At 48.7% G+C, this 24,419-nt stretch overlaps 1 protein-coding gene across 1 annotated transcript in view; it reads right to left on the bottom strand.

The window, feature by feature from the left end:
- Nucleotides 1-22,065, bottom strand: part of NUS1 (NUS1 dehydrodolichyl diphosphate synthase subunit) — a 44,063-nt gene extending 21,998 nt beyond the window's left edge. The window contains exon 1 of the mRNA XM_069726207.1: nt 21,600-22,065. Within this exon, the coding sequence (XP_069582308.1) occupies nt 21,600-21,960 (361 nt within the window). The 5' untranslated portion in view covers nt 21,961-22,065. The remainder of the gene's footprint in view (nt 1-21,599) is intronic.
- Nucleotides 22,066-24,419: the final 2,354 nt, after the last annotated feature.

The following is a 24,419-nucleotide window of genomic DNA, read 5'->3' as shown; positions in this document are numbered from 1 at the left end:
TTGAATTTCCCCAATACGTGTCGCTGATGTTATTGCCACTAAGAAGAGGGCTTTAAAGGTTACTGCTCTCAAGTTTGCTTGATCTAGTGGTTCATATGGTTCTTTGCAAAGTTCGTTCAAGACTAGGCTGAGATCCCAAGGTGGTACTGAGCTGCGTATTGTGGGCCTAAGACGCTGAGTGGCTTTAACAAATCTCATTACCCAGGGATGGCTGGCCAACTGGAAGTCATAGAAAGAACTGAGAGCTGAAATTTGTACTTTTAGCGTACTGGGTCTTAAACCTTTATCAAGATGCATGAAAAGAAGCTGCGGAGACACCATCACGTGTTTCTCGACGCAAGCAGTGAATAGCCAGGCCTTTCCCCGGGAAGGAACAACCACGGGAAGGGCAGCATCCTATGAAGGAAAGCCACCTATGCCAAGCATGGTATCCATCCACAGACAGCTGTTTCGGGGTTTTTGCCCCTCATCAGTGTGGAGTAGGAATCTGGCTATTAGGAGCAGTGCCTAGTAAAAAGGCTATAAAGGCACAGATGATTGGCCTCGGGGAGACCAAAACATCCAACACCGCGGAGACACCATCACGTGTTTCTCAACGCACTGCTTCCAGAACACTGCCCCCATCCCTTATGGGAAATATGCAGATGCATGAAAAGAAGCTGCGGAGACACCATCACGTGTTTCTCGACGCAAGCAGTGAATAGCCAGGCCTTTCCCCGGGAAGGAACAACCACGGGAAGGGCAGCATCCTATGAAGGAAAGCCACCTATAGCCAGATTCCTACTCCACACTGATGAGGGGCAAAAACCCCGAAACAGCTGTCTGTGGATGGATACCATGCTTGGCATAGGTGGCTTTCCTTCATAGGATGCTGCCCTTCCCGTGGTTGTTCCTTCCCGGGGAAAGGCCTGGCTATTCACTGCTTGCGTCGAGAAACACGTGATGGTATCTCCGCAGCTTCTTTTCATGCATCTGCATATTTCCCATAAGGGATGGGGGCAGTGTTCTGGAATCACTGCGTTGAGAAACACGTGATGGTGTCTCCGCGGTGTTGGATGTTTTGGTCTCCCCGAGGCCAATCATCTGTGCCTTTAAACCTTTATCAAAGCCTGATTGAAGAAAGTCTAGAATTCTTGGAATATCTGGGCCCTCAGATACTGATACAGGAGATGTATTTTGGGAACAGAACTTCTTCCATATTTTTCTGTATATTGCAGAAGTCACCGGCTTTCTGCTGTTTTGGATGGTAGAATGGACTAGTTCTGAAAGGCCCTTTGACCTCAGGATCTCCTTTTCAGGATCCAAGCTGCTAACTGTAGTAGATCCGGGTTCTGGTGAACTAGAGGGCCCTGAAACAAAAGGTCTGGTCTTCGTGGTAGATCAACTGGTTCTTCTAGGGACATCCATCTCAGTAAGGGAAACCAGCTCCTTTTGGGCCAGTATGGTACAATTAGGATTACTGATGCTCGGTTCTCCTGAACCTTTCTCAATACTCTTGGTATTAGAGCCAACGGTGGAAAGGCATAAGCTAGGTCCATGTCCCACTCCTGGGCCAAGGCGTCTATCCCTGACGGCTTGTCTCCTGGATTTAGAGAGAAGAATGTCTGTTTTTGTATTTTGTCTTGAAGCAAATAGATCTACTTCCGGGAAGCCCCAGCGTTGGGTTAACTGAAGAAAGACATCGTGGTTTAAGGACCATTCTGTGGGACAGTTTTTTCCTGCTCAGAAAGTCTGCTATCTGATTTTCGGTGCCTTTCAGGTGAACTGCTGTTATTGACTTCACTGTGAGCTCTGCCCAGGAAAAGATTGGGTCTGACAAGCTCTGTAAGTGACGATGTCTTGGGCCTCCCTGATGAAGTAGGAAGGCTACTGTTGTCGAATTGTCTGAGAAGATACGGACATGTTGGTCCCCTAGACTTCCCTGGAATCTCTTTAGGGCTTCCCAGACTGCTCTGAGCTCTCTGTAATTCGAAGACCTGCTGCTTATTGACTTCACAGTCTCCTTGCAAGTAGCTTCCTTCCATATGGGCTCCCCAGCCTCTGAGGCTTGCGTCCTTGGTGATGTTCACACATGGAGATGTTCTCCAGGGTCTTCCTTTCCCGAGGTTTGTTTCCTCGGTCCACCATGACAGTGATCTTTTTGCCTCTTTGGATAAGAGCACCTTTTTGTCTAGAGAGGAGTCTCTGCCATCCCATAGTGAGAGGACTTCTTGCTGCAAGGGTCTTGAGTGATACTGACTCCACTGGATGCTGGGAATGCATGATGTCCTCAAGCCCAGCACCATCATGGCCTTCCTTATGGAGGTTTGCCTCTGTCTCTGTAATATCTGAATCTCTTTTTTGATTAATTCCTGTTTGTGCTGCGGGAGGTATGAATGTTCCTGAATGGAGTCCAGGATCACTCCGACAAACAGCTTCCTTGTTTCTGGTGTGAGATTTGACTTTTTTAGATTTATTAGCCATCCCAGATTCTCTAGGACTGACCTGATTGTCGCCAGATGTCTTTCCAGTTGTTGAGGGGAGTCTGCTATAAGAATGTTGTCCAGATAAGGAACGATTATCTCTTTCTCTTAGGAAGGCCATCACTTCTGCCATCAGCTTGGTGAAGATTCTTGGGGCAGATGAGAGGCCAAATGGCAGGCACCTGGACTGGAAATGCTCTATGTGATTCCGGTTCCTTATAGCGAATCTGAGATATTGCTGATGAGAAGAGTAGATGGGGACCTGGTAGTAAGCACTTTTTAGGTCTAGTGTGCTCATTATTGAGCCCTTTTGAATTAGAGATATAACAGATTTGAGGGACTCCATCGTGAACTGTTTGTATGTTACCCACTGATTTAGTGGTTTTAGGTTTATGATTGTACAATGTTCTCCGCCTGGTTTCTTTATAGAGAACAGGCTTGAATAGTGTCCCTTGAATTTTTGAGAGCTGGGTACTGGGATAATGGCTCTTAACTGGAGAAGGTCCTGTATATCGTCTAGAAGTCTCTGGTGTACTGTCGGAGACAGGGTTTGAGTCAATCTCTTGGGAGGTAACTGGCTGAATTCTATCTTGTATCCCTGTTCTATCGTGCTTAGGATCCATGAATTCTGACTGATTTCTTGCCAGCCCTGTAAAAAGTATTGGAGTCTTCCACCTACTGTCCTGGCATCATTGTCTGTTGGTTCTTGATCCTGGAAGGTACCTCTACCCCCTTTCGGGTAGCTCCATTGTCCACCTTTCCCCTTCCCTCTATAGTCCTGTCTGGGATGGGAACGAGTCCTATGAAAGGATGGCGTACTCTTTGCTTTCTCCTCCTGAAAGCCTTTTTTCTTGTCTGCTGCTTTTTCAAGCTTTTCATCCAATACAGGTCCGAATACATGGAGGCCGGAGAATGGTATTTAACAGAGTTTGTTCTTTGATTGTGTGTCCCCGGACCACGACCTGAGCCATAGAGTCCGCCTTGCTGCATTAGATAAGGCATTTTTCCTTGCTGCAAAACGAACCGATTCTGCTGAGGCGTCAGCCATAAAATCTGTCGCCATCTTCAGCAATGGTAACGACTTTAGGATCTCCTCTCTAGGGATTTTATTGTTGATCTGGTCTTCTAATTTCTCTACCCATAGAGACATTGATCTGGCCACTGAGGTAGCCGCAATATTAGCCTTCATGATGGCTGACGATGCCTCCCAGGCCTTTTTTAAGGAGATTTTCTGATCTCTTGTCCATAGGGTCTTTGAGACCAGACGAATCTTCGAACGGTATGGCTGTCTTCTTAGAGACTTTAGCCACTGGTATATCCACTTTTGGCATGGATTCCCATATTTTGGTCTCATCTGGGTCAAATGGAAGACGGTGTTTAAAATCTCTTGGGACTGAGTTTCTTCCCCACGTCCTCCCACTCTTCCAGAATCATCTCCGTTATGTGGTGATTTACTGGGAATACTCTGTTTCTGCAAGCTCAAAGCCCGCTGAACATTTCATCCTGAACCTTTAGCGGTTCTGTGGCTTCTTCCACCTTCATGGTGTTTCTAACAGCCTGCAGGTGTATGTCCGTGTTTTCGGAAGAGAACCGATATCTCTTCCTTTCTTCTGGGAACAAAGTTGACGGACCCTCACCTTCTGCAGAGTCTGAAATAGAGTGAATTGAGACCTCTCCTTCTTCTGAGGTAATATCCTGCTCCCACCTGGGTCTTTTAGTATGGGGGGATTCAGCTGGTATCAGCGATGATTCCGTAGTTTGTACCTCTTCTCTGATCATAGTTCTAATGCTGTCTAGAAAGGAGGTCTGCTCTTCTTTGAGTATTCCTGACATACAGCCGTCATAGTCCGGCTGACCGCGCCCCCGGAAGTGATCCCCCAGCGCGCCCTCTCTGACGCAAGCACTGGAAGTCCTGGGAGATGCCGCCGGAGCCGGAAGCTTCAGGGGGACGCTGCCGATCATGGCACATGGAGCCCAGGCCCAGCACTTGCCGGCACCGCTGCAGTAGCTGCTGTTTTAGAGCCCTTTTGATGAAGGGATAAGGCAGCTGACGGGAGCGCAAAGCTCTACGGGATCGCATGAGGGACCTCCATCAGTTTGCTGCGATCCTGCCTGAGTCCCTGCATCGGGACCCCCCCCTAATATCCAAGTAATTCTTCTGGAGAACTCTTTCCTGCGTCTGTCCCTGATAGGGACAGGAAAAACACTGAAGGGTGGAGGGGCTATTTAACCTCTTCTGTGTTCCTGTCCCCATCAAGGATACGAAGGACAACCTCCTGGTGGTGCTGTTAGGAGGGACGTCCTGGAAAATAAGGTTTGGTTAGATTACAGTATCGGAGCTTATACATTCACCCATAGTTTGCTGACAAACAGACCATGAGCATAAATGGGAAAAAAAATTATAAAGATGCATTTACAATGGTCAATAATCAGGTAGCGAGTCTTCATCCGGAATATTGGCCAATCACCTGCCTAAAAACCATCACTCTTGGCAGCACAATGCCCAGTGTAAACAAGAAGCGCTTCGGAGAACAATGACATTCTATGTGCACAGAACAATTCCATTAACAATGGCTCTGTGCACATGGAAGCGTTCTTGGTCAGTCCAAAAAAAAAGCTTCTTAATGACGGATAATTTCCCTACATAAAATTGACCAGTGTTTCTTCAGGGTATGTGCACACGTTGCAGATTTCCTGCGGATCCGCAGCGTTTTTTGAAACGCAGATCCGCAAGTGATTTACAGTACAATGTAAATCAATGAGAAAAAAAAAAAAAACTGTGCTAATGGTGCGGAAAATTCAGTGCGGAAACGCTGTGGATTAAAAGAAGCATGTCACTTTTTTGCGGATCTGCAGCGTTTTTGTACCCATTCCATTATAGAAATCCGCAGGGGTAAAAAACGCAGTAAAGCCGCACAAAATCCGCAGCAAAAACGCACAAAGTCTGCACAAAAAAAAGCATCAAATCAGCACCTGCGTATTCTGCAAAGAGATGCAGAATCCGCACCAAAAATTCCTAAGCCTAAAGGTACCTTCACACATAACGATATTGTTAACGATATCGTTGCTATTTGTGACGTAGCAACGATATCGTTAATTAAATCGTTCTGTGTGACAGCGACCAACGATCAGGCCCCTGCTGGGAGATCGTTGGTCGCTGAACAAAGTCCAGAACTTTATTTCGTCGCTGGACTCCCTGGAGACATCGCTGGATCGGCGTGTGTGACACCGATCCAGCGATGTCTTCACTGGTAACCAGGGTAAACATCGGGTAACTAAGCGCAGGGCCGCGCTTAGTAACCCGATGTTTACCCTGGTTACCATGCTAAAAGTAAAAAAAAACAAACACTAGATACTTACCTACCGCTGTCTGTCCTCCAGCGCTGTGCTCTGCACTCCTCCTGTACTGGCTGTGAGCCGGAAAGCAGAGCGGTGACGTCACCGCTCTGCTTTCCGGCTCACAGACAGTACAGGAGGAGAGCAGAGATGCAGAGCGCAGCGCTGGAGGACAGACATCGGTAGGTAAGTATGTAGTGTTTGTTTTTTTTACTTTTAGCATGGTATCCAGGGTAAACATCGGGTTACTAAGCGCGGCCCTGCGCTTAGTTACCCGATGTTTACCCTGGTTACCGGCATCGTTGGTCGCTGGAGAGCGGTCTGTGTGACAGCTCTCCAGCGACCAAACAGCGACGCTGCAGCGATCCGATCGTTGTCGGTATCGCTGCAGCGTCGCTTAGTGTGAAGGGGCCTTAATCCGCAAATTGTGCACATAGCCTTAATGACTGCTATCGGTTTAATAGCTCATTTAGACAGGAGGAACGCACTTTCCGTGTGCACAGAAAAATCAGATCGTTCTGTGCACATAGAAGGCAATTTCTCTTGACAGCACATGCCCTGTTTACACAGGACTATGTGCTGCTGAGAACAATGATTTTTATGCTAGATTATACATTATCAGTGTCAATGCAACCATATAGACAAAGCCTAAGTGAAAGGCGCGTCAGGGGGTGGATCCGGTCCCTTGGCACTCTGTTACATTCACCATGGGTAAGCTATCTGGCTATTAGATACACCGCAATTGTCTTTTTCCTCTGTGGGGGCATTGGTCACTGTGACAGCCTAAGGGGAATGCACTATGTTAAAGACATCCAATACTTAGGTCAACACTGATTTCATATGAAAAGTATTTGTAGTGGGTGCCAGAAAGATTCATAGCCAGTATGAGCTGCAGTGGTTTATACTAGTACCATTGTGATGGTTTATATAATTTACTTTTGTGCCTGGGACTTACTTGTTTCTTACTAGGGTCTCTTGTCTGCTCTACCGTTGTATTGCATTGTGATACATTGTGCAATAGTATTTGTAATAAAAAGTACACTTTTTTAATCTAATTTATGTGTATGGAACTCCAATTTCTTGTTTCTTCATACATATAGATGATTGGTTAAAATGTAATGCCTGTTATCAACAAGTGGAAATGCATCCTAAATGCCAACTATCGAGTCTCATCAGCCAATTAAGGGTGGACTAAGAGCAACTGCACACGTTCAGGAATTTTCGCGCTTTTTTCGCTATAAAAACCGCATACATTAAGCATCCTATTATTAGAATGCATTCCGCAATTATTGTGCACGTTGCATTTTTTTCCGCGGCGGAATCGCATTCCGGAAAAAAACGCAGCATGGTCATTCTTTGGGCGGAATCGCGGGGATTCCGCACACATAGGAATGCATTGATCCGCTTACTTTCCGCATGGGGCTATGCCCACCATGCGGGAATAAGCGGATCGTATGCGGTTGGTACCCAGGGTGGAGGAGAGGAAACTCTCCTCCAAGACCTGGGAACCATATAACTGTTAAAAAAAAATAAAAAATAAAAAAAAATTAAAATAAAAAATCGTGATATTCTCACCTTCAGGCATCCCCGGCAGTGTTCCAGCTCCTCATGATCCCAATAATACTTTGCGGCAATGACCTGTGATGATTTAGCGGTCTCACGAGACCGTACGTCATCTGAGGTCATTGCCGCAAGGCATTACTGGGAACGCGAGCATCGCGAGGAGCGGGAAGACTGCCGAGACGCCGGAAGGGGAGAATATCACGAGTTATTTTTTTTTAACATTAGATCTTTTGCTGCATAGGCAGCATCAGTAGTAAAAAGTTGGTCACACTTGTCAAACACTATGCTTCACAAGTGTGACCAACCTGCCAGTCAGTTTTCCAAGCGATGTTACAGATCGCTTGGAAAACGCTAGCATTCTGCAAGCTAATTACGCTTGTAAAATGCTAGTGCTTAGCGGGAAAAGCCGGATTACGTACCGGTAATGCTCTTTTAATGAGTCCACGACAGCACCCCACATGAGAGAGAGGGATCCGCCCATAGGAACAGGAAACCTACAGAATAAAAGGAGGCGGTCCCCTCTCCTCCTCAGTTTAGTTACAGAGTATAAAAAGGGGAACCGCAAAAGTGTTAGTATTCATTCTTATTCAGTCACATAAATTTCTTAACTCTATACAACCATTATTTGTGACCTTAAAGGAAAGAGCTGTGCATAATTTAGGGAGGGTAATACATGGGTGCTGTCGTGGACTCATTAAAAGAGCATTACCGGTACGTAATCCGGCTTTTTACCCTTCGCCACGACAGCACCCCACATGAGAGATTTTCAGAGAGTCATTATTTGGGTGGGATTACTGTATTAAGAACAGCTCTACCAAAGGTCAGATCAGAAGACGTGGACAGATCAAGTCTATAATGGTTGTAGAAGGTAGAAGGTGTAGACCAAGTTGCAGCCTTACATATTAAATGGATCGGTACATCTGCTTGTTCCGCCCAGGAGGAAGCCATGGCTCGTGTTGAGTGCGCTTTTATACCCACTGGAGGAATCTCGCCTTTTGACGTATAGGCCAAGCAGATAGCCTCTCTGATCCACCGAGATATGGTAGCTCTCGTGACCCCATGTCCTTTCTTGTGGCCCTGAAAGGAGATAAACAGAGCCCTACTCTCCCTCCATGTCTGACACCTTTCTATATAAGTCAGGATGGCTCTTCTGACATCTAAGGTGTGGAACTTATGATGTTCTGGAGTTACAGGTGAATCAAAAAAGGAAGGGAGAAATATTTCTTGTGACCTGTGGTAGGTGGACGCTACCTTAGGGAGGTATGAGGGGTCTGGTTTCAGGACTATCCGATCATGAAATATCAGTAAGAAAGGTGGGTCTACTGATAGGGCCTGGATGTCACTAACCCGTCTAGCTGAGGTTAGGGCTACTAGTAAGGCTACTTTATATGTTAGGATTTTTAAAGGTATTGAATCTAATGGTTCAAATGGAGAGCTTGTTAAGGCCTCTAATACTAGATTTAAATCCCACGGAGGTAGACGGGGAATATGGACCGGTTTACTACGTTCACAAGATTTTATGAATCTGGAGATCCACCTATTAGCTGCTATATTGCATCCATATAGGGCTCCTAATGCCGAGACCTGAACTCTTAAGGTATTTACAGATAGTCCTAACTCTCGGCCTTTTTGCAAGAACTCTAGGATAGGTGTGAGTGGAACTTGCTTAGTGAACGGTACCGTGTAGAAGTCTAAAAATTTATTCCATACCCTACTATATATTAGGGTGGTAGATCTTTTCCTGCTCAATAAGAGGGTGTTTACTAGTTCTGTTGAGAACCCTCTGGAACTTAATAGTTGCCTCTCAAATTCCACGCCGTCAAGTGAAGACCTTTCACTTGCGGGTGGAAAAAGGGGCCTTGGTACAGCAGCTCCTTGTCTGATGGGAGGATCCAAGGATCGCATAGGCACATGGTCTGGAGACAAGAGAACCATGGTCTTTTCGGCCAGAATGGTGCAATGAGGATTACTCTTGCCTGTTCCCTCCTGATCTTTCTGATCACTAGAGGAATCAGAGACATTGGAGGAAAGGCATATGCCAGTCTGAACCGCCAAGGATGGTGGAGAGAGTCCAACATATCTGGGTGATCCCTGGTGTTCAGGGAAGCGAACCTTTGTACTTGCCGGTTGTCTCTTGTGGCAAATAGGTCGATTTGTGGTATCCCCCATGCTTCTGTTATCCTTCTGAATATGGATTTGTTTAAGGTCCATTCTCCTTGACGCAACTCGTTTCTGCTGAGGTAGTCTGCCCTGATGTTCTCTACACCTTTGATGTGCAGGGCTGTTAAGGATGTTAGATGAGCCTCTGCCAGCTGAAAGATGTTTGCAGCTATGGTCATCAGACTTCCTGACTTTGTACCACCCTGACGGTTCAAGTATGCCACTGCGGTGGAATTGTCTGAGTAAATTCTTACATTTGTTCCATGAATCTGCGGAAGAAAATGATATAAGGCACATTCTATTGCTTTTAACTCCTTCCAGTTGGAGGAACATATTAATTCTGTCTGATCCCAAGTATTTTGGGCCAGATTGTTTTCCATATGTGCTCCCCACCCAATAGGGCTGGCGTCGGTGGTAATTATTTTAGACGGGTCTATTATCCATGGCACACCTCGTGATAGGTGGTCCATGTCTAGCCACCAGGATAGCGATTCTAAGACATTACTGGAAAGAGTTATTCTACTTTCTAGATAACCGTCTTTCCCCTGAGCCGACAATACTTCGTACTGCAATTGACGGGTATGGAATTGTGCCCAAGGTACAGCAGGGATACATGATGATAATGACCCCAGTAAGGACATGGCCTTCCTTAGTGTCATGTAGGGTTTGCGTATTGCGTCTGATACCTTTGATTGTATAGTCAACCTCTTTGACTGAGGAAGAAAGCATTTCTGACTTACGGAGTCTAGCTGGATTCCTAGAAATGTCTGAACGGTTTCTGGATTCAGCCGAGATTTTTCGAAGTTGACGATCCAACCTAACTCCTGTAGGGACGAGATCGTATTAGATAAACGAGTTTTACATTGAAGTGCAGAGCTTCCTACCACTAGAAAGTCATCTAGGTAGGGTATTATCAAGGTATCTCGTTGGCGTAGATGAGCCATCACTTCTAGTATCACCTTAGTGAAGACGCGGGGAGCCATAGAAAGCCCAAATGGCATTGCAACATATTGAAAGTGACGAACCTTTCCCTCCAGGGTGACTGCTACCCTTAGGTACTGCTGATGTTCGGCATGTATGGGAAGATGGTAATAGGCGTCCTTTAAGTCTATTCCGGCCATGACACACCTAGGGAATAAGAGTTTTATGGTAGAACTAATGGATTCCATTTTGAAGGTATGATTACGCAGGAAAGAATTTAATTTTTTAAGATTTATGATGGTTCTAAATGAACCATCTGGTTTATTAATCAGGAATAAAGGGGAGTAGAACCCTTTCCCTTTTTGATCCTGGGGAACTTCAATCAGGACTTTCTTAGATAGAAGAGATAGGATCTCTATTTCTAGAGCCCTCTGTTGGTCCTGACCTTTTGGAGATGTTATTATGAAGGAATCCCAAGGGATTCGATCAAATTCTAATTTAAGGCCGTATTGCACAATGTCCAGAATCCACTGGCTGGATGTTATCTGTTCCCATTGGGGAAGAAAAAATTTTAATCTGCCGCCTACTTCCTGGTTAGCGGTATTTACGTCTCGGATTATGGGACCCGCTAAAAAAGGCACCTTTTTGCTTTGGGTCCTTCGACTCCCATCGCTCTCTTTGTTCAAGCGGCTTGTTCCTAGTAAAGGGGCGTCTCCTGAAGGCTCTCCTGTAGGATGGAAGATACTGGTTAGGGAAGCCTTTCTTCCTTTCACCTGCTTTATTCAGGAGTTCATCCAGCGTCTTCCCAAAAAGGAACTCACCCTGACAGGGAATCGCACAAAGTTTTGCTTTAGCTTGTGCGTCCCCCTTCCAATTCTTTAGCCAGAGTGCACGCCGGGCTGTGTTGACTAGGCCGGCTGACCTGGCTGCAAGACGTAGCGAGTCCACTGAGGCATCAGCTAGGAATGCTACTGCTTCTTTAATTTGAGGCAATTTCAGCAGGATAGATTCCCTCGAAGTTTTGCCTCTAATCTGTTCCTCCAATTGCTCCGTCCATACTAGTAGAGATCTTGCAGTACAGGTACTAGATATGGCGGGCCTGAACGCCCCCGTATTGACTTCCCATGACCTCTTTAGTAAAGCTTCTGCTTTACGGTCCAGCGGGTCTGTCAGGACCCCTGAATCCTCCACTGGTAGGACCGACTGTTTGGTTGTGGAGGCTACCGCAGCATCAACTTTTGGCACCTTTGACCAGGTGTTTAGGTCTTCATCGCTGAAGGGATAGCGCCTTTTAGAGGATGATGGTAAAAACCCTCTATTCTGCTTGTCCCACTCCTTTTTGACAATATCTTTGATGGTTTGTATGACGGGGAAGGACCTACGTTTCTTCTGTCCTAACCCCGCAAACATTATGTCCTGTGCTGATTTCTTTTCTTTCCCATCTGGGCACCCCATCGTGCTCCTGACAGATTTTATTAAATTGTCCACATTACTGTTGGGAAGACAAAGTCCCCCTTCAGTCTCGGATGAGCTCGGCTGAGATCCCTCTTCGTCTGAAGAAATACATACACCCTCTGACTCCGAACTAACCGGAGACCGGGACCTGCTAGGCTGACGGGTACTGGCGCTACTTGTCTGCGCCAAACCCTGCATCTCTTCTCGGATAATAGCTCTGACATCTGAGGGAGTCATGATATTTTCCTGCCGTAGAGTTTGCATGATACACTCTGCACACAGTTTTTTGGCATAATCATCCGGGAGGGGCTGCGTACATAAAGCACACTCTTTATGCTTAGATTTGTGTGTCCTTTTCTTAGTCTAGAGGAAGGATACAGGAGGAACATATATCAGCATATAGGAAGAGACTCTTTCAAAAACTCACCCAGTGAAGCTGACAGGTACCGGTTCTGGAGGCGGAATTCGTTTGGTGGTAGAACTCTTCTCTGGAGGTCGGCCACCACTCTTTGTGCTGCTCCTCGTGCTTCTCTCCCTGCTGGGAGAGCGCTGTTGCACTGCGGGCAGGTGCGCTTCGTCGGCCGGTGAAGCCATTTCTCACACACCGGCCCGACGCTAGCGCTGCATTTTTAAACTTGCCGCCCATTCTCCTGCCTCCCCGGACCAACCCGGAAGTGCTCCCGCGACTTCCGGGTTAGACGCGCCGCTCTCACTCCCCATGCGGCCGCCAGAGGCTATTAAGCCGGCCGCTGCAGCGCGCGCGTCCTCACAGTGCCGGCCGGACCTACGGTGACCGGACCCGGACCGTGGATGTTTGGCCAGACGAGGGGGGAGGCTGCAAGCAGGGGCTCCCCCGCCGCTGCTTCTGGTACCGCAGCCCCTGCCGTTCCCACAGAAACCGGCGCAGGCGGGTGCATGGCCCAGGGATCCTCTTCATCTGTAGGTAAGCCGGGTCCCTGTAGGAACAGGAAACCTAAACTGAGGAGGAGAGGGGACCGCCTCCTTTTATTCTGTAGGTTTCCTGTTCCTATGGGCGGATCCCTCTCTCTCATGTGGGGTGCTGTCGTGGCGAAGGGTAAAAACGCATGTCAATTCTGCATGGGTTTTTCCTGCGGCATGGAGTTGCGAAATTGCCGTGGAAATTTCTGCAGCAATTCCGGACGTGTGCACAAAGCCTAAGACTGTTTGCCCCAGTCATCACCACTTAATAGCACATATCTCCAGTGTTGAGAAGCTCAGCAGATGTATTTGGGGAAGGGGGCTCCAAGGAAACAAAAGGCAGCTCTTGGCCAATTTCAAAGCTCAACTGTCATGGATCAAAACGTACAGGATGTGATAGCACCAGATGACCAAACCCCTGGTCACTAAGCACAATTATGCAAGAGGTACCTGTTTGTAACAAAAATAAGAGCAGCACAGAAAAACCCTGAAACTATATAAAGTCATGTCACTGCATGTGTCATAAGACTAAACTATAAAACCTACCACGAAACGAAACCTCACACTGAATAATGCGAGTAGTTAGCACAGTTGACGGGTTATCTCCAGCCACACTTTCTTCTGAGATATCCAGAGTGGGAAGCACATCTAAGGCTACTTTCACACTAGCGTCGTTCGACGCACGTCACAATGCGTCGTTTTGAAGAAAAAACGCATCCTGCAAAGTTGCCTGCAAGATGCGTTTTTTTCTCCATAGACTTTCATTAGCAACGTGTTGCGACGGATTGGCACACGTTGCATCCGTCGTGCGACGGATGTGACGTGTTTTTGCAGTCCGTCAGGACAAAAATAAGTTGCTTGCAACGCTTTTGTCCGTCGGGTCCGCTTTTTACGACCGCGCATGCGCGTCTGGAACTCCGCCCCCTCCTCCAAGGACCTTACAATGGGGCAGTGGATGCGTTGTAAAACTGCATCCGCTGCCCCCGTTGTGCTTTTACTTCACAGCATGCGTCGGTACGTTGGCCTGACGCACTGCGACGGGCCCGTACCGACGCTAGTGTGAAAGTAGCCTAAGGCCCCTTTCACACATCAGTTTTTTGCTGTCAGTCACAATCTGTTGGCTCGACGGATCCGTCGCAGATTGTGAAAAACTGATGCGACAGAACCTTTTTTTGGACGGATCCGACTAGTAGATCTGGGTAATTGGATCGGAGTATGCTCAGTTAAAAAAATGGAATCCTTCGCCGGATTCTGTCATTATACGGGTCTAAAAACTCAACGACACAAAAAGAGGACTTAAAAATCCTCCAAAAAATTGAAAAAAGTCACAGAGAAAAATGCAGAGATGTTTACCTGCTGAAGCCTCCAACCGAATCCACTAGCAGGGTGCAGCGGACACGATTAATGATGGCAAATACAAAGGTGCAAAAAATACCGATGAAACAACCAGTGTCAATCCAGTGTTGGCTGTTTGGCATTAGTGCACAAAAAGATAAGTGATAATAGTCTGTATGTGGCATTGTACACACAGGCAATGCAGAGCATCTGGTTTACGGCCTATTACTGACGCAGATATATGCGGGCCGCCCAGTGCCACCTAATGCATGCTATGTGAACAGAGGCCAACATTTTACAGAGCCATCTTGGTCTGACTGCACCCTGCAAGATAAAGTGCAAAAAAAGAAAACCACATATCAATGTACGTAAGGTATTAGTTTATATTGGGGCCTCAATACGTAAGCTGGCAACCCGCGCCAAGGGTCCTTACATTTTGCCAGAGACAAGATGGAGTTTTGAAAACTTTAAGCTATGTGCACACGATGTGGATTTTCTGCGGATCCGCAGTGGATTTTTCCGCGCAGAAACGCTGCAGGTCCGCACTGTGATGTACAGTACAATGTAAATCAATGGGGTAAAAAATAGCTGTGCAGATGGTGAGGAAAAATCAGTGCGGAATTGCTGCGGATTTCAAAGAAGTGCATGTCACTTCTTTTGTGCGGAGCTGCATTATTTCTGCACCCATGTTAAAAATCCGCAGTGGTAAAAAACGCAGAAAATCCGCACAAAATCCACATAAAAAAACGCACAAAATCCGCAGCAAATCCGCAGTTGCGGATTCTGCCAGGAGATGTGGATTTTGTGCAGAAAATTCTGCACCTCTTTTCTTACGTGTGCACATAGCCTAATGGTATGTTTCCACGTGCAGTAAACGCTGTGTGTTTGACGCTGCATAGAGACGCAGCGTCAAACACGCAGCGCCAGATGTTACAGCATAGTGGAGGGGATTGAATGAAATCCCGTCTCCACTATGCGTGGTAACACGCACGCGGCGGCCCTGCGACTCCGGACATGCAGCGCGTCTTTTAAGATCACAGCATGCCCGTATACCTTGCGGCGACGCTGCGTCGCAGCAAGGTATAACACAGGGCCCTATGGTGGGGTGCGATGATCCCGGATGTGTGCTATGAACACATCCGGCATCATCGCGTCCCAGAAGGGGCGGAGCTTAGCGCGGAGCGGGTTTGCCGCTCCGACTAAACCGCCGGCCATCCTGAAGGTGGACACATACCTTAAAAGATAAATGACACTTCATTAATATTCAGAGTTACATATAGACATGTTTATAAGTAACTTTGAATATTAATAAAAGGTCATATCTTTTAAGCTTTTAAAACTCCATCTTGTCTCCTTGATTCGGAACATTACAATTCATGGTGCTATTCACATGTCCGAGTTCTTTTCACAGTCCGTGTGACTGTGAAAAACTCAAAGGCATGTCCGTTTCTCTCTCTCCGGTACCACGGATGAGAAGTGACAAAACAAGTCTACGGGCCCATGAAAAATACAGATGTATCTATGTACAGTCCGTGAGATTTATGAATTTAACAATGCAAAGTATAGGAGAAGCTGTAATTTATCCATCGTGTAAATCACTGATGACACGCTGATGATGACGGACACACCGACAAGACGCTGATGGTAATACCATTTTTTCACATACGTGTTTAAATACAGACGTGTGAAGGAGGCCTAAAAGGGGTGAGCTCAGACACAAGCCGACTTGAACATGCTAGCACCACACAACTGATTTTACAGGAGAAAGTAACAGCCATCCATGCTAAAACTGACCTGCCATTGTGATTCTCCAGGTCATTATGAGTTTGCAGACACTAAACATGTCTAGGTTATTTTTTATTTAAGTGGTGTATAAAGATCCAAAGATTCTAAAAAAAAAAAAAAATCTCCATTTTCAGAGACCCATAGTGTCTGCATTTTTCGTGGTCTTGGGTTGGGTCAGGGTTTATCTTTTGTGCGCTGAGCTGACGTGTTTATTGATACCATTCTGGTGCAGATACGATCTTATGATCTCCCGTTATTGCATTTTCATGCAATGCTGCGTGGCCAAAAAACATAATTCTGGCATTTCGTTTTTTTTTCTCTTTACGCCATTTACCTTACTTTCGATTCTGCAAAAACTCTTACTGTTTCACTTATTCATTCTCATCTGGACTATTGGAACGCTCTACTAATCGGCCTCCCTCTTACCAAACTTTCCCCGCTCCAATCTGTCCTGAATGCTGCAGCCAGGATCATATTCCTCACCAACCGTTACACCGATGCCTCTACCTTGTGCCAGTCATTGCACTGGTTACCCATCCACTCAAGAATCCAGTACAAAACTACTACCCTCATCCACAAAGCACTCCATGGCTCAGCACCACCCTACATCTCCTCCCTGGTCTCAGTCTACCACCCTACCCGTGCCCTCCGCTCCGCTAATGACCTCAGGTTAGCATCCTCAATAATCAGAACCTCCCACTCCCGTCTCCAAGACTTTACACGTGCTGCGCCGATTCTTTGGAATGCACTACCTAGGTTAATAAGATTAATCCCCACAGTTTTAAGTGTGCCCTAAAAACTAATTTGTTCAGATTGGCCTACCGCCTCAATGCATTAACCTAACTATCCCTGTGTGGCCCGTTAAAAAAATAAATAAATAAAAACATAATTGGGTTCCTCGCATCATGTTCTCATACACTTTATGCAGTTAATAGCCCTCTGTGTCTGTACTGCTACATACTTAGGCAGTTAACTGGTTCATGCAGCTTTACATGAACACCCGAGCCTTACACTATGGCCGGTCCGAATAACTAAAGCAATTGTTACCATCCACCTCTCGTGTCTCCCCTTTTCCTCATAGTTTGTAAGCTTGCGAGCAGGGCCCTCACTCCTCCTGGTATCTGTTTTGAACTGTGATTTCTGTTATGCTGCAATGTCTATTGTCTGTACAAGTCCCCTCTATAATATGTAAAGCGCTGTGGAATATGTTGGCGCTATATAAATAAAATTATATTATTATTTACCGATCGGATTGTTTTACATATTGATAGATCGGGCGATTCTGAACGCGGCAATGTCAAACATGTGTATTTTTATTCTTTGACTTTATGCAACAAATAAGTGAAAAACAAATTAAAACTTGGAAGGAAAACTGAAGTACAAAGTCTGTCTTGTGGGTTTGATCCGCTTTATAAGGATCCCCCTAGACTGGGCTGAGCCTGATCTGCACATGGATGAGACTAGGACACGATCAGAGGAATGGATCAATGAAACTGTCAGTGTGGAGTCATGGGGCCAAGACTACAGAGACTTCAGACAGCACTTTTCAGACGGGTTACACGACCTGCGGCCCTGAGACTATTTTAGGCTGTGACTTGGATTAAAAACTCAGGCGAATCACAGACCGGATGGGCTTTTATTTCAGACAGGGGAACTACCGTAGGTGCTTGTTTTGCCCTAGCTCAGCCCTGATGACAGAGTGCCATTCACTAATTGCATAATGTTACAGAAACATCAAATTGAGGTTTAAATATCCTCTAATGACATTGTATCCATCAGATCAAACTGTTACAAGGCTCCTAGAAGGCAATCGGAACCCACAAAAAACGTGCAACGCAACTTTCTAGTAACAATAGCAGGGTGGCCTCCATAAGAAATCACTTGGCCTCAATTGTCAGTCTCTAAGCTACACTCAGGCTGTGACCTTTATGAATTACATGGGAATTGGTCACAGATTGAACCCTCTGACATCCACTCCCTGGTACAATGTCTGCCGCAGATTTTAGGTGGAATTTCTATGGGTTTTTATAAGATCTCGTTTATTTGGCTGTTGTCCTATTCCATCCCCAGATCAGAATACATAATCCACTGTAGCTTTAGCATTAAACTACCCGACAGACAGCGGAGAAACTATCTACTATATAATTGTCTAAGGGTCACTTCCATCCTTCTGTCTGTCACGGATATTCATTGGTCGCGGCATCTGTCTGTCGTGGAATCCAAGTCACTGATTGGTCTCGCCAGCTGCCTGTCATGGCTGCCGCGACCAATCAGCGACGGCCACAGTCCGATTAGTCCCTCCCTACTCCCCTGCAGTCAGCGCCCGACGCCCGCTCCATACTCCCCACAGTCACCGCTCACACAGGGTTAATGCCAGCGGTAACGGACCGCGTTATGCGCGGGTAACCCACTCCGTTACCGCCGCTATTAACACTGCGTGGGGCTGGGCAATACACTGCGTGGGGCTGGGCAATACACTGCGTGGGGCTGGGCAATACACTGCGTGGGGCTGGGCAATACACTGCGTGGGGCTGGGCAATACACTGCGTGGGGCTGGGCAATACACTGCGTGGGGCTGGGCAATACACTGCGTGGGGCTGGGCAATACACTGCGTGGGGCTGGGCAATACACTGCGTGGGGCTGGGCAATACACTGCGTGGGGCTGGGCAATACACTGCGTGGGGCTGGGCAATACACTGCGTGGGGCTGGGCAATACACTGCGTGGGGCTGGGCAATACACTGCGTGGGGCTGGGCAATACACTGCGTGGGGCTGGGCAATACACTGCGTGGGGCTGGGCAATACACTGCGTGGGGCTGGGCAATACACTGCGTGGGGCTGGGCAATACACTGCGTGGGGCTGGGCAATACACTGCGTGGGGCTGGGCAATACACTGCGTGGGGCTGGGCAATACACTGCGTGGGGCTGGGCAATACACTGCGTGGGGCTGGGCAATACACTGCGTGGGGCTGGGCAATACACTGCGTGGGGCTGGGCAATACACTGCGTGGGGCTGGGCAATACACTGCGTGGGGCTGGGCAATACACTGCGTGGGGCTGGGCAATACACTGCGTGGGGCTGGGCAATACACTGCGTGGGGCTGGGCAATACACTGCGTGGGGCTGGGCAATACACTGCGTGGGGCTGGGCAATACACTGCGTGGGGCTGGGCAATACACTGCGTGGGGCTGGGCAATACACTGCGTGGGGCTGGGCAATACACTGCGTGGGGCTGGGCAATACACTGCGTGGGGCTGGGCAATACACTGCGTGGGGCTGGGCAATACACTGCGTGGGGCTGGGCAATACACTGCGTGGGGCTGGGCAATACACTGCGTGGGGCTGGGCAATACACTGCGTGGGGCTGGGCAATACACTGCGTGGGGCTGGGCAATACACTGCGTGGGGCTGGGCAATACACTGCGTGGGGCTGGGCAATACACTGCGTGGGGCTGGGCAATACACTGCGTGGGGCTGGGCAATACACTGCGTGGGGCTGGGCAATACACTGCGTGGGGCTGGGCAATACACTGCGTGGGGCTGGGCAATACACTGCGTGGGGCTGGGCAATACACTGCGTGGGGCTGGGCAATACACTGCGTGGGGCTGGGCAATACACTGCGTGGGGCTGGGCAATACACTGCGTGGGGCTGGGCAATACACTGCGTGGGGCTGGGCAATACACTGCGTGGGGCTGGGCAATACACTGCGTGGGGCTGGGCAATACACTGCGTGGGGCTGGGCAATACACTGCGTGGGGCTGGGCAATACACTGCGTGGGGCTGGGCAATACACTGCGTGGGGCTGGGCAATACACTGCGTGGGGCTGGGCAATACACTGCGTGGGGCTGGGCAATACACTGCGTGGGGCTGGGCAATACACTGCGTGGGGCTGGGCAATACACTGCGTGGGGCTGGGCAATACACTGCGTGGGGCTGGGCAATACACTGCGTGGGGCTGGGCAATACACTGCGTGGGGCTGGGCAATACACTGCGTGGGGCTGGGCAATACACTGCGTGGGGCTGGGCAATACACTGCGTGGGGCTGGGCAATACACTGCGTGGGGCTGGGCAATACACTGCGTGGGGCTGGGCAATACACTGCGTGGGGCTGGGCAATACACTGCGTGGGGCTGGGCAATACACTGCGTGGGGCTGGGCAATACACTGCGTGGGGCTGGGCAATACACTGCGTGGGGCTGGGCAATACACTGCGTGGGGCTGGGCAATACACTGCGTGGGGCTGGGCAATACACTGCGTGGGGCTGGGCAATACACTGCGTGGGGCTGGGCAATACACTGCGTGGGGCTGGGCAATACACTGCGTGGGGCTGGGCAATACACTGCGTGGGGCTGGGCAATACACTGCGTGGGGCTGGGCAATACACTGCGTGGGGCTGGGCAATACACTGCGTGGGGCTGGGCAATACACTGCGTGGGGCTGGGCAATACACTGCGTGGGGCTGGGCAATACACTGCGTGGGGCTGGGCAATACACTGCGTGGGGCTGGGCAATACACTGCGTGGGGCTGGGCAATACACTGCGTGGGGCTGGGCAATACACTGCGTGGGGCTGGGCAATACACTGCGTGGGGCTGGGCAATACACTGCGTGGGGCTGGGCAATACACTGCGTGGGGCTGGGCAATACACTGCGTGGGGCTGGGCAATACACTGCGTGGGGCTGGGCAATACACTGCGTGGGGCTGGGCAATACACTGCGTGGGGCTGGGCAATACACTGCGTGGGGCTGGGCAATACACTGCGTGGGGCTGGGCAATACACTGCGTGGGGCTGGGCAATACACTGCGTGGGGCTGGGCAATACACTGCGTGGGGCTGGGCAATACACTGCGTGGGGCTGGGCAATACACTGCGTGGGGCTGGGCAATACACTGCGTGGGGCTGGGCAATACACTGCGTGGGGCTGGGCAATACACTGCGTGGGGCTGGGCAATACACTGCGTGGGGCTGGGCAATACACTGCGTGGGGCTGGGCAATACACTGCGTGGGGCTGGGCAATACACTGCGTGGGGCTGGGCAATATACTACGTGGCTGGGCAATATACTACGTGGCTGGGCAATATACTACGTGGTTGGGCAATATACTACGTGGCTGGGCAATATACTACGTGGCTGGGCAATATACTACGTGGTTGGGCAATATACTACGTGGCTGGGCAATATACTACGTGGCTGGGCAATATACTACGTGGCTGGGCAATATACTACGTGGCTGGGCAATATACTACGTGGCTGGGCAATATACTACGTGGCTGGGCAATATACTACGTGGCTGGGCAATATACTACGTGGTTGGGCAATATACTACGTGGTTGGGCAATATACTACGTGGCTGGGCAATATACTACGTGGCTGGGCAATATACTACGTGGTTGGGCAATATACTACGTGGCTGGGCAATATACTACGTGGTTGGGCAATATACTACGTGGCTGGGCAATATACTACGTGGCTGGGCAATATACTACGTGGCTGGGCAATATACTACGTGGCTGGGCAATATACTACGTGGACATGCATATTCTAGAATACCCGATGCGTTAGAATCAGGCCACCATCTAGTCAACCATAGCAGCCCTCCTAAAGCGGTGAGGTCACCTGGGGTCAGAGTGTTACCTTGCGGGTCATAGACGCTGACATAGGAGATGCCCAGTGCCATGCACCACAGCACCAGGCTGGCCACGTCCGGGTAGCTCTCCTGCTCCTCGCCGATCAGCAGGCCGATGTGTACGGGCAGCTTGCTGAGCCGTGCCCGGTCCGCCCCCTGGCCGCTCAGGTACGTGGTGTCCGGAGATAGGCACCGGGGGAACCTGCAGTCCGGCGCCCGCTCCTGGTAGGAGATGTCGGGAGGTAAGAGCAGGGCACCTGCCGCCCGCCACACTCTCCAGTGCCAGAGCCGGAGCCATGCCAGCAGTGCCCGCTGTGCGCCGAGCAGCAGGTGGAGGAGGCGCCAGGCCAGCGCGTACAGCACGGACATGGCCGCTGCTCACTGACACCGGCACCTTACCCCGCAACCATGCCAGCGCCACACAGGGAACTCCAGCGCTCCACACTCGGCACACGCTCAGCGGGGATTGGACGAGCCACTTCGTGTCGTCACTTCCGCGGGAAAGGAGCAGCGTGACGTGGACGGCGCAGGTTGGAGCCGGAATCTGGGAAAAGGTTGGAGGATGAACGAGACGTGAGCTGCGGATGGACGTACACTGAGGCGCCACAGCGACCCCTATGGACGGGGCGAGCTACTGCACGGTGTGGATAGCTACGATATGAACTCTGAGAGGACTGTGTGTGGTGTATGGGAACACTAAAATCCCACAGCCTGGAAATCTCTGAATAAAATATGCCAGTTGCAAATCTTTATTCATTACATAATGGAACAATAAAATGTAAAAGTGATCAATATTAATTAAAATGAATATCCCATGGAGGTCTGGATTTCGAATGATACTCAACATCAAAGTGGAAAATCAAATTACAGGCTGATCTAACTTCAGTGGAAATGCCTCAAGACAAGGAAATGATGCTCAGTAGTGTGTGTGGCTTCCACGTGCCTGTGTGACCTCCTTACATTTGGCATGGTCCTGATAAGGCGGTGGATGTTCTCTTGAGGGATTTCCTCCTAAACTTGGATTAACGCATCAGTCAACTCCTGGACAGTCTGTGGTGCAATGTGATGTTGATGGATGGAACGAGACATGATGTCCCAGATATGTTCAATCGGATTCAGGTCTGGGGAATGGACGGGCCAGTCAATAGCTTCAATGCCTTCATCTTGCAGGAGCTGCTGACACACTCCAGCCACATGAGGTCTGGCATTGTCCTGCATTAGGAGGAACCCAGGGCCAACTGCACCAGCATATGGTCTCACAGGGGATCTGAGGATCTCATCTCGGTACCTAATGGCAGTCAGGCTACCTCTGGTGAGCACATGGAGGGCTGTGCGGCCCTCCAAAGAAATGCCACACCATTACTGACCCACTGCCAAACCGGTCATGTTGGAGGATATATCAGGCAGCAGAATGGTTTCACGGCGTCTCCAGACTCTGTGATGTCTTTCCCATGTTCTTAGTGTGAACCTGCTCTTATCTGTGAAGAGCATAGGGCGCCAGTGTCGAAACTGCTACTCTTGGTGCTCTCTGGCAATTGCCAATCATCCTGCGTGGTATAACAAAAAAAGCGGCTAAAAGCCGCAGCCAGCTCACCGACCAGACCACCAGATGTAGAGCACAAGAGTCCGTCCTGACCAAGACGCCAAGCGATAGCGAACAAAAGAAGATGAATGGGTACTCCAGCTCCAATAAAAGGTGAAAGTCTTTATTATTCCAAAGTTAAAAAGGATAATCCAACGCACATAGTGAACAAATAGGCGAAAGCGACAGTCCCGGCTACGCGTTTCGATCCATAAGGATCTTACCCATGCCTAAGGATAAACCGAATAGAAAGATCTAAATATAATCATCGTTAGCCAATTACAAAGTTCCACTTGGACATGTGATGAATCCGGAAAGGTCCTAAACATCTAAAATAAGGACATAAAATACTATAACAGAATAATACAAAAATTAAAGCAAAAACAAAACATCAACAGTGGTGATATAGTATTTTGTTTCTTTTGTTTAAACCTGTGGGGAAACGAGTATTGAGATTGTATATCCAAAACGCCTCTCTGGTGAGAAGACGTCTTTTCATGTCTCCACCGCGATTGTGTGGATATACCTTTTCAACTCCGTGTACTTAAAGGTCGGAAATATCGCCATTATGTATGGTACCCTCCCCTGCCGACCCCTGGGAATGACTCGAGTATTAGCCGAGAGGGGCAATTTCAGCTTAAAAAAATGGGCTGAAAATCTCGGCTTATACTCGAGTATATGCAGTAAGTAAGTTATATGACACAAAATGTCAGTTCATGCAGTTCATATAGCTCAAGGTCAAATAGGCATTTGTCAGCAATTGTAAACAATACCATGAAGAGATATAAGGATAAATCCAGGCCAAGACCAATCTACTATATAATTGTCTAAGGGTCACTTCCGTCTTTCTGTCTGTCTTTCTTTCTGTCTGTCACGGATATTCATTGGTCACGGCCTCTGTCTGTCATGGAAATCCAAGTCGCTGATTGGTTGTGGCAAAACAGCCACGACTAATCAGCGACGGGCACAGTCTGGCGGCAAAATGGCTGCTCCTTACTCCCCGCAGTCAGTGCCCGCTCCGTACTCCTCTCCAGTCAGCGCTCACACAGGGTTAATGGCAGTGCTAATGGACCGCACTATGCCGCGGTGTAACGCACTCCATTAACGCTGCTATTAACCCTGTGTGACCAACTTTTTACTATTGATGCTGCCTATGCAGCATCAATAGTAAAAAGATCTAATTTTAAAAATAATAAAAAAAATAAAAAATCGTTATATACTCACCGTCCGTTGGCCCCTCAAATCC

This window comes from Ranitomeya imitator, chromosome 5 (genome assembly GCF_032444005.1).
Source record: "Ranitomeya imitator isolate aRanImi1 chromosome 5, aRanImi1.pri, whole genome shotgun sequence".
In the NCBI taxonomy this organism is placed as follows: Eukaryota; Metazoa; Chordata; class Amphibia; order Anura; family Dendrobatidae; genus Ranitomeya; species Ranitomeya imitator.
The sequence above is the reverse complement of the archived record's forward strand: the minus strand, read 5'-3'. Positions and strand labels throughout refer to the sequence as shown.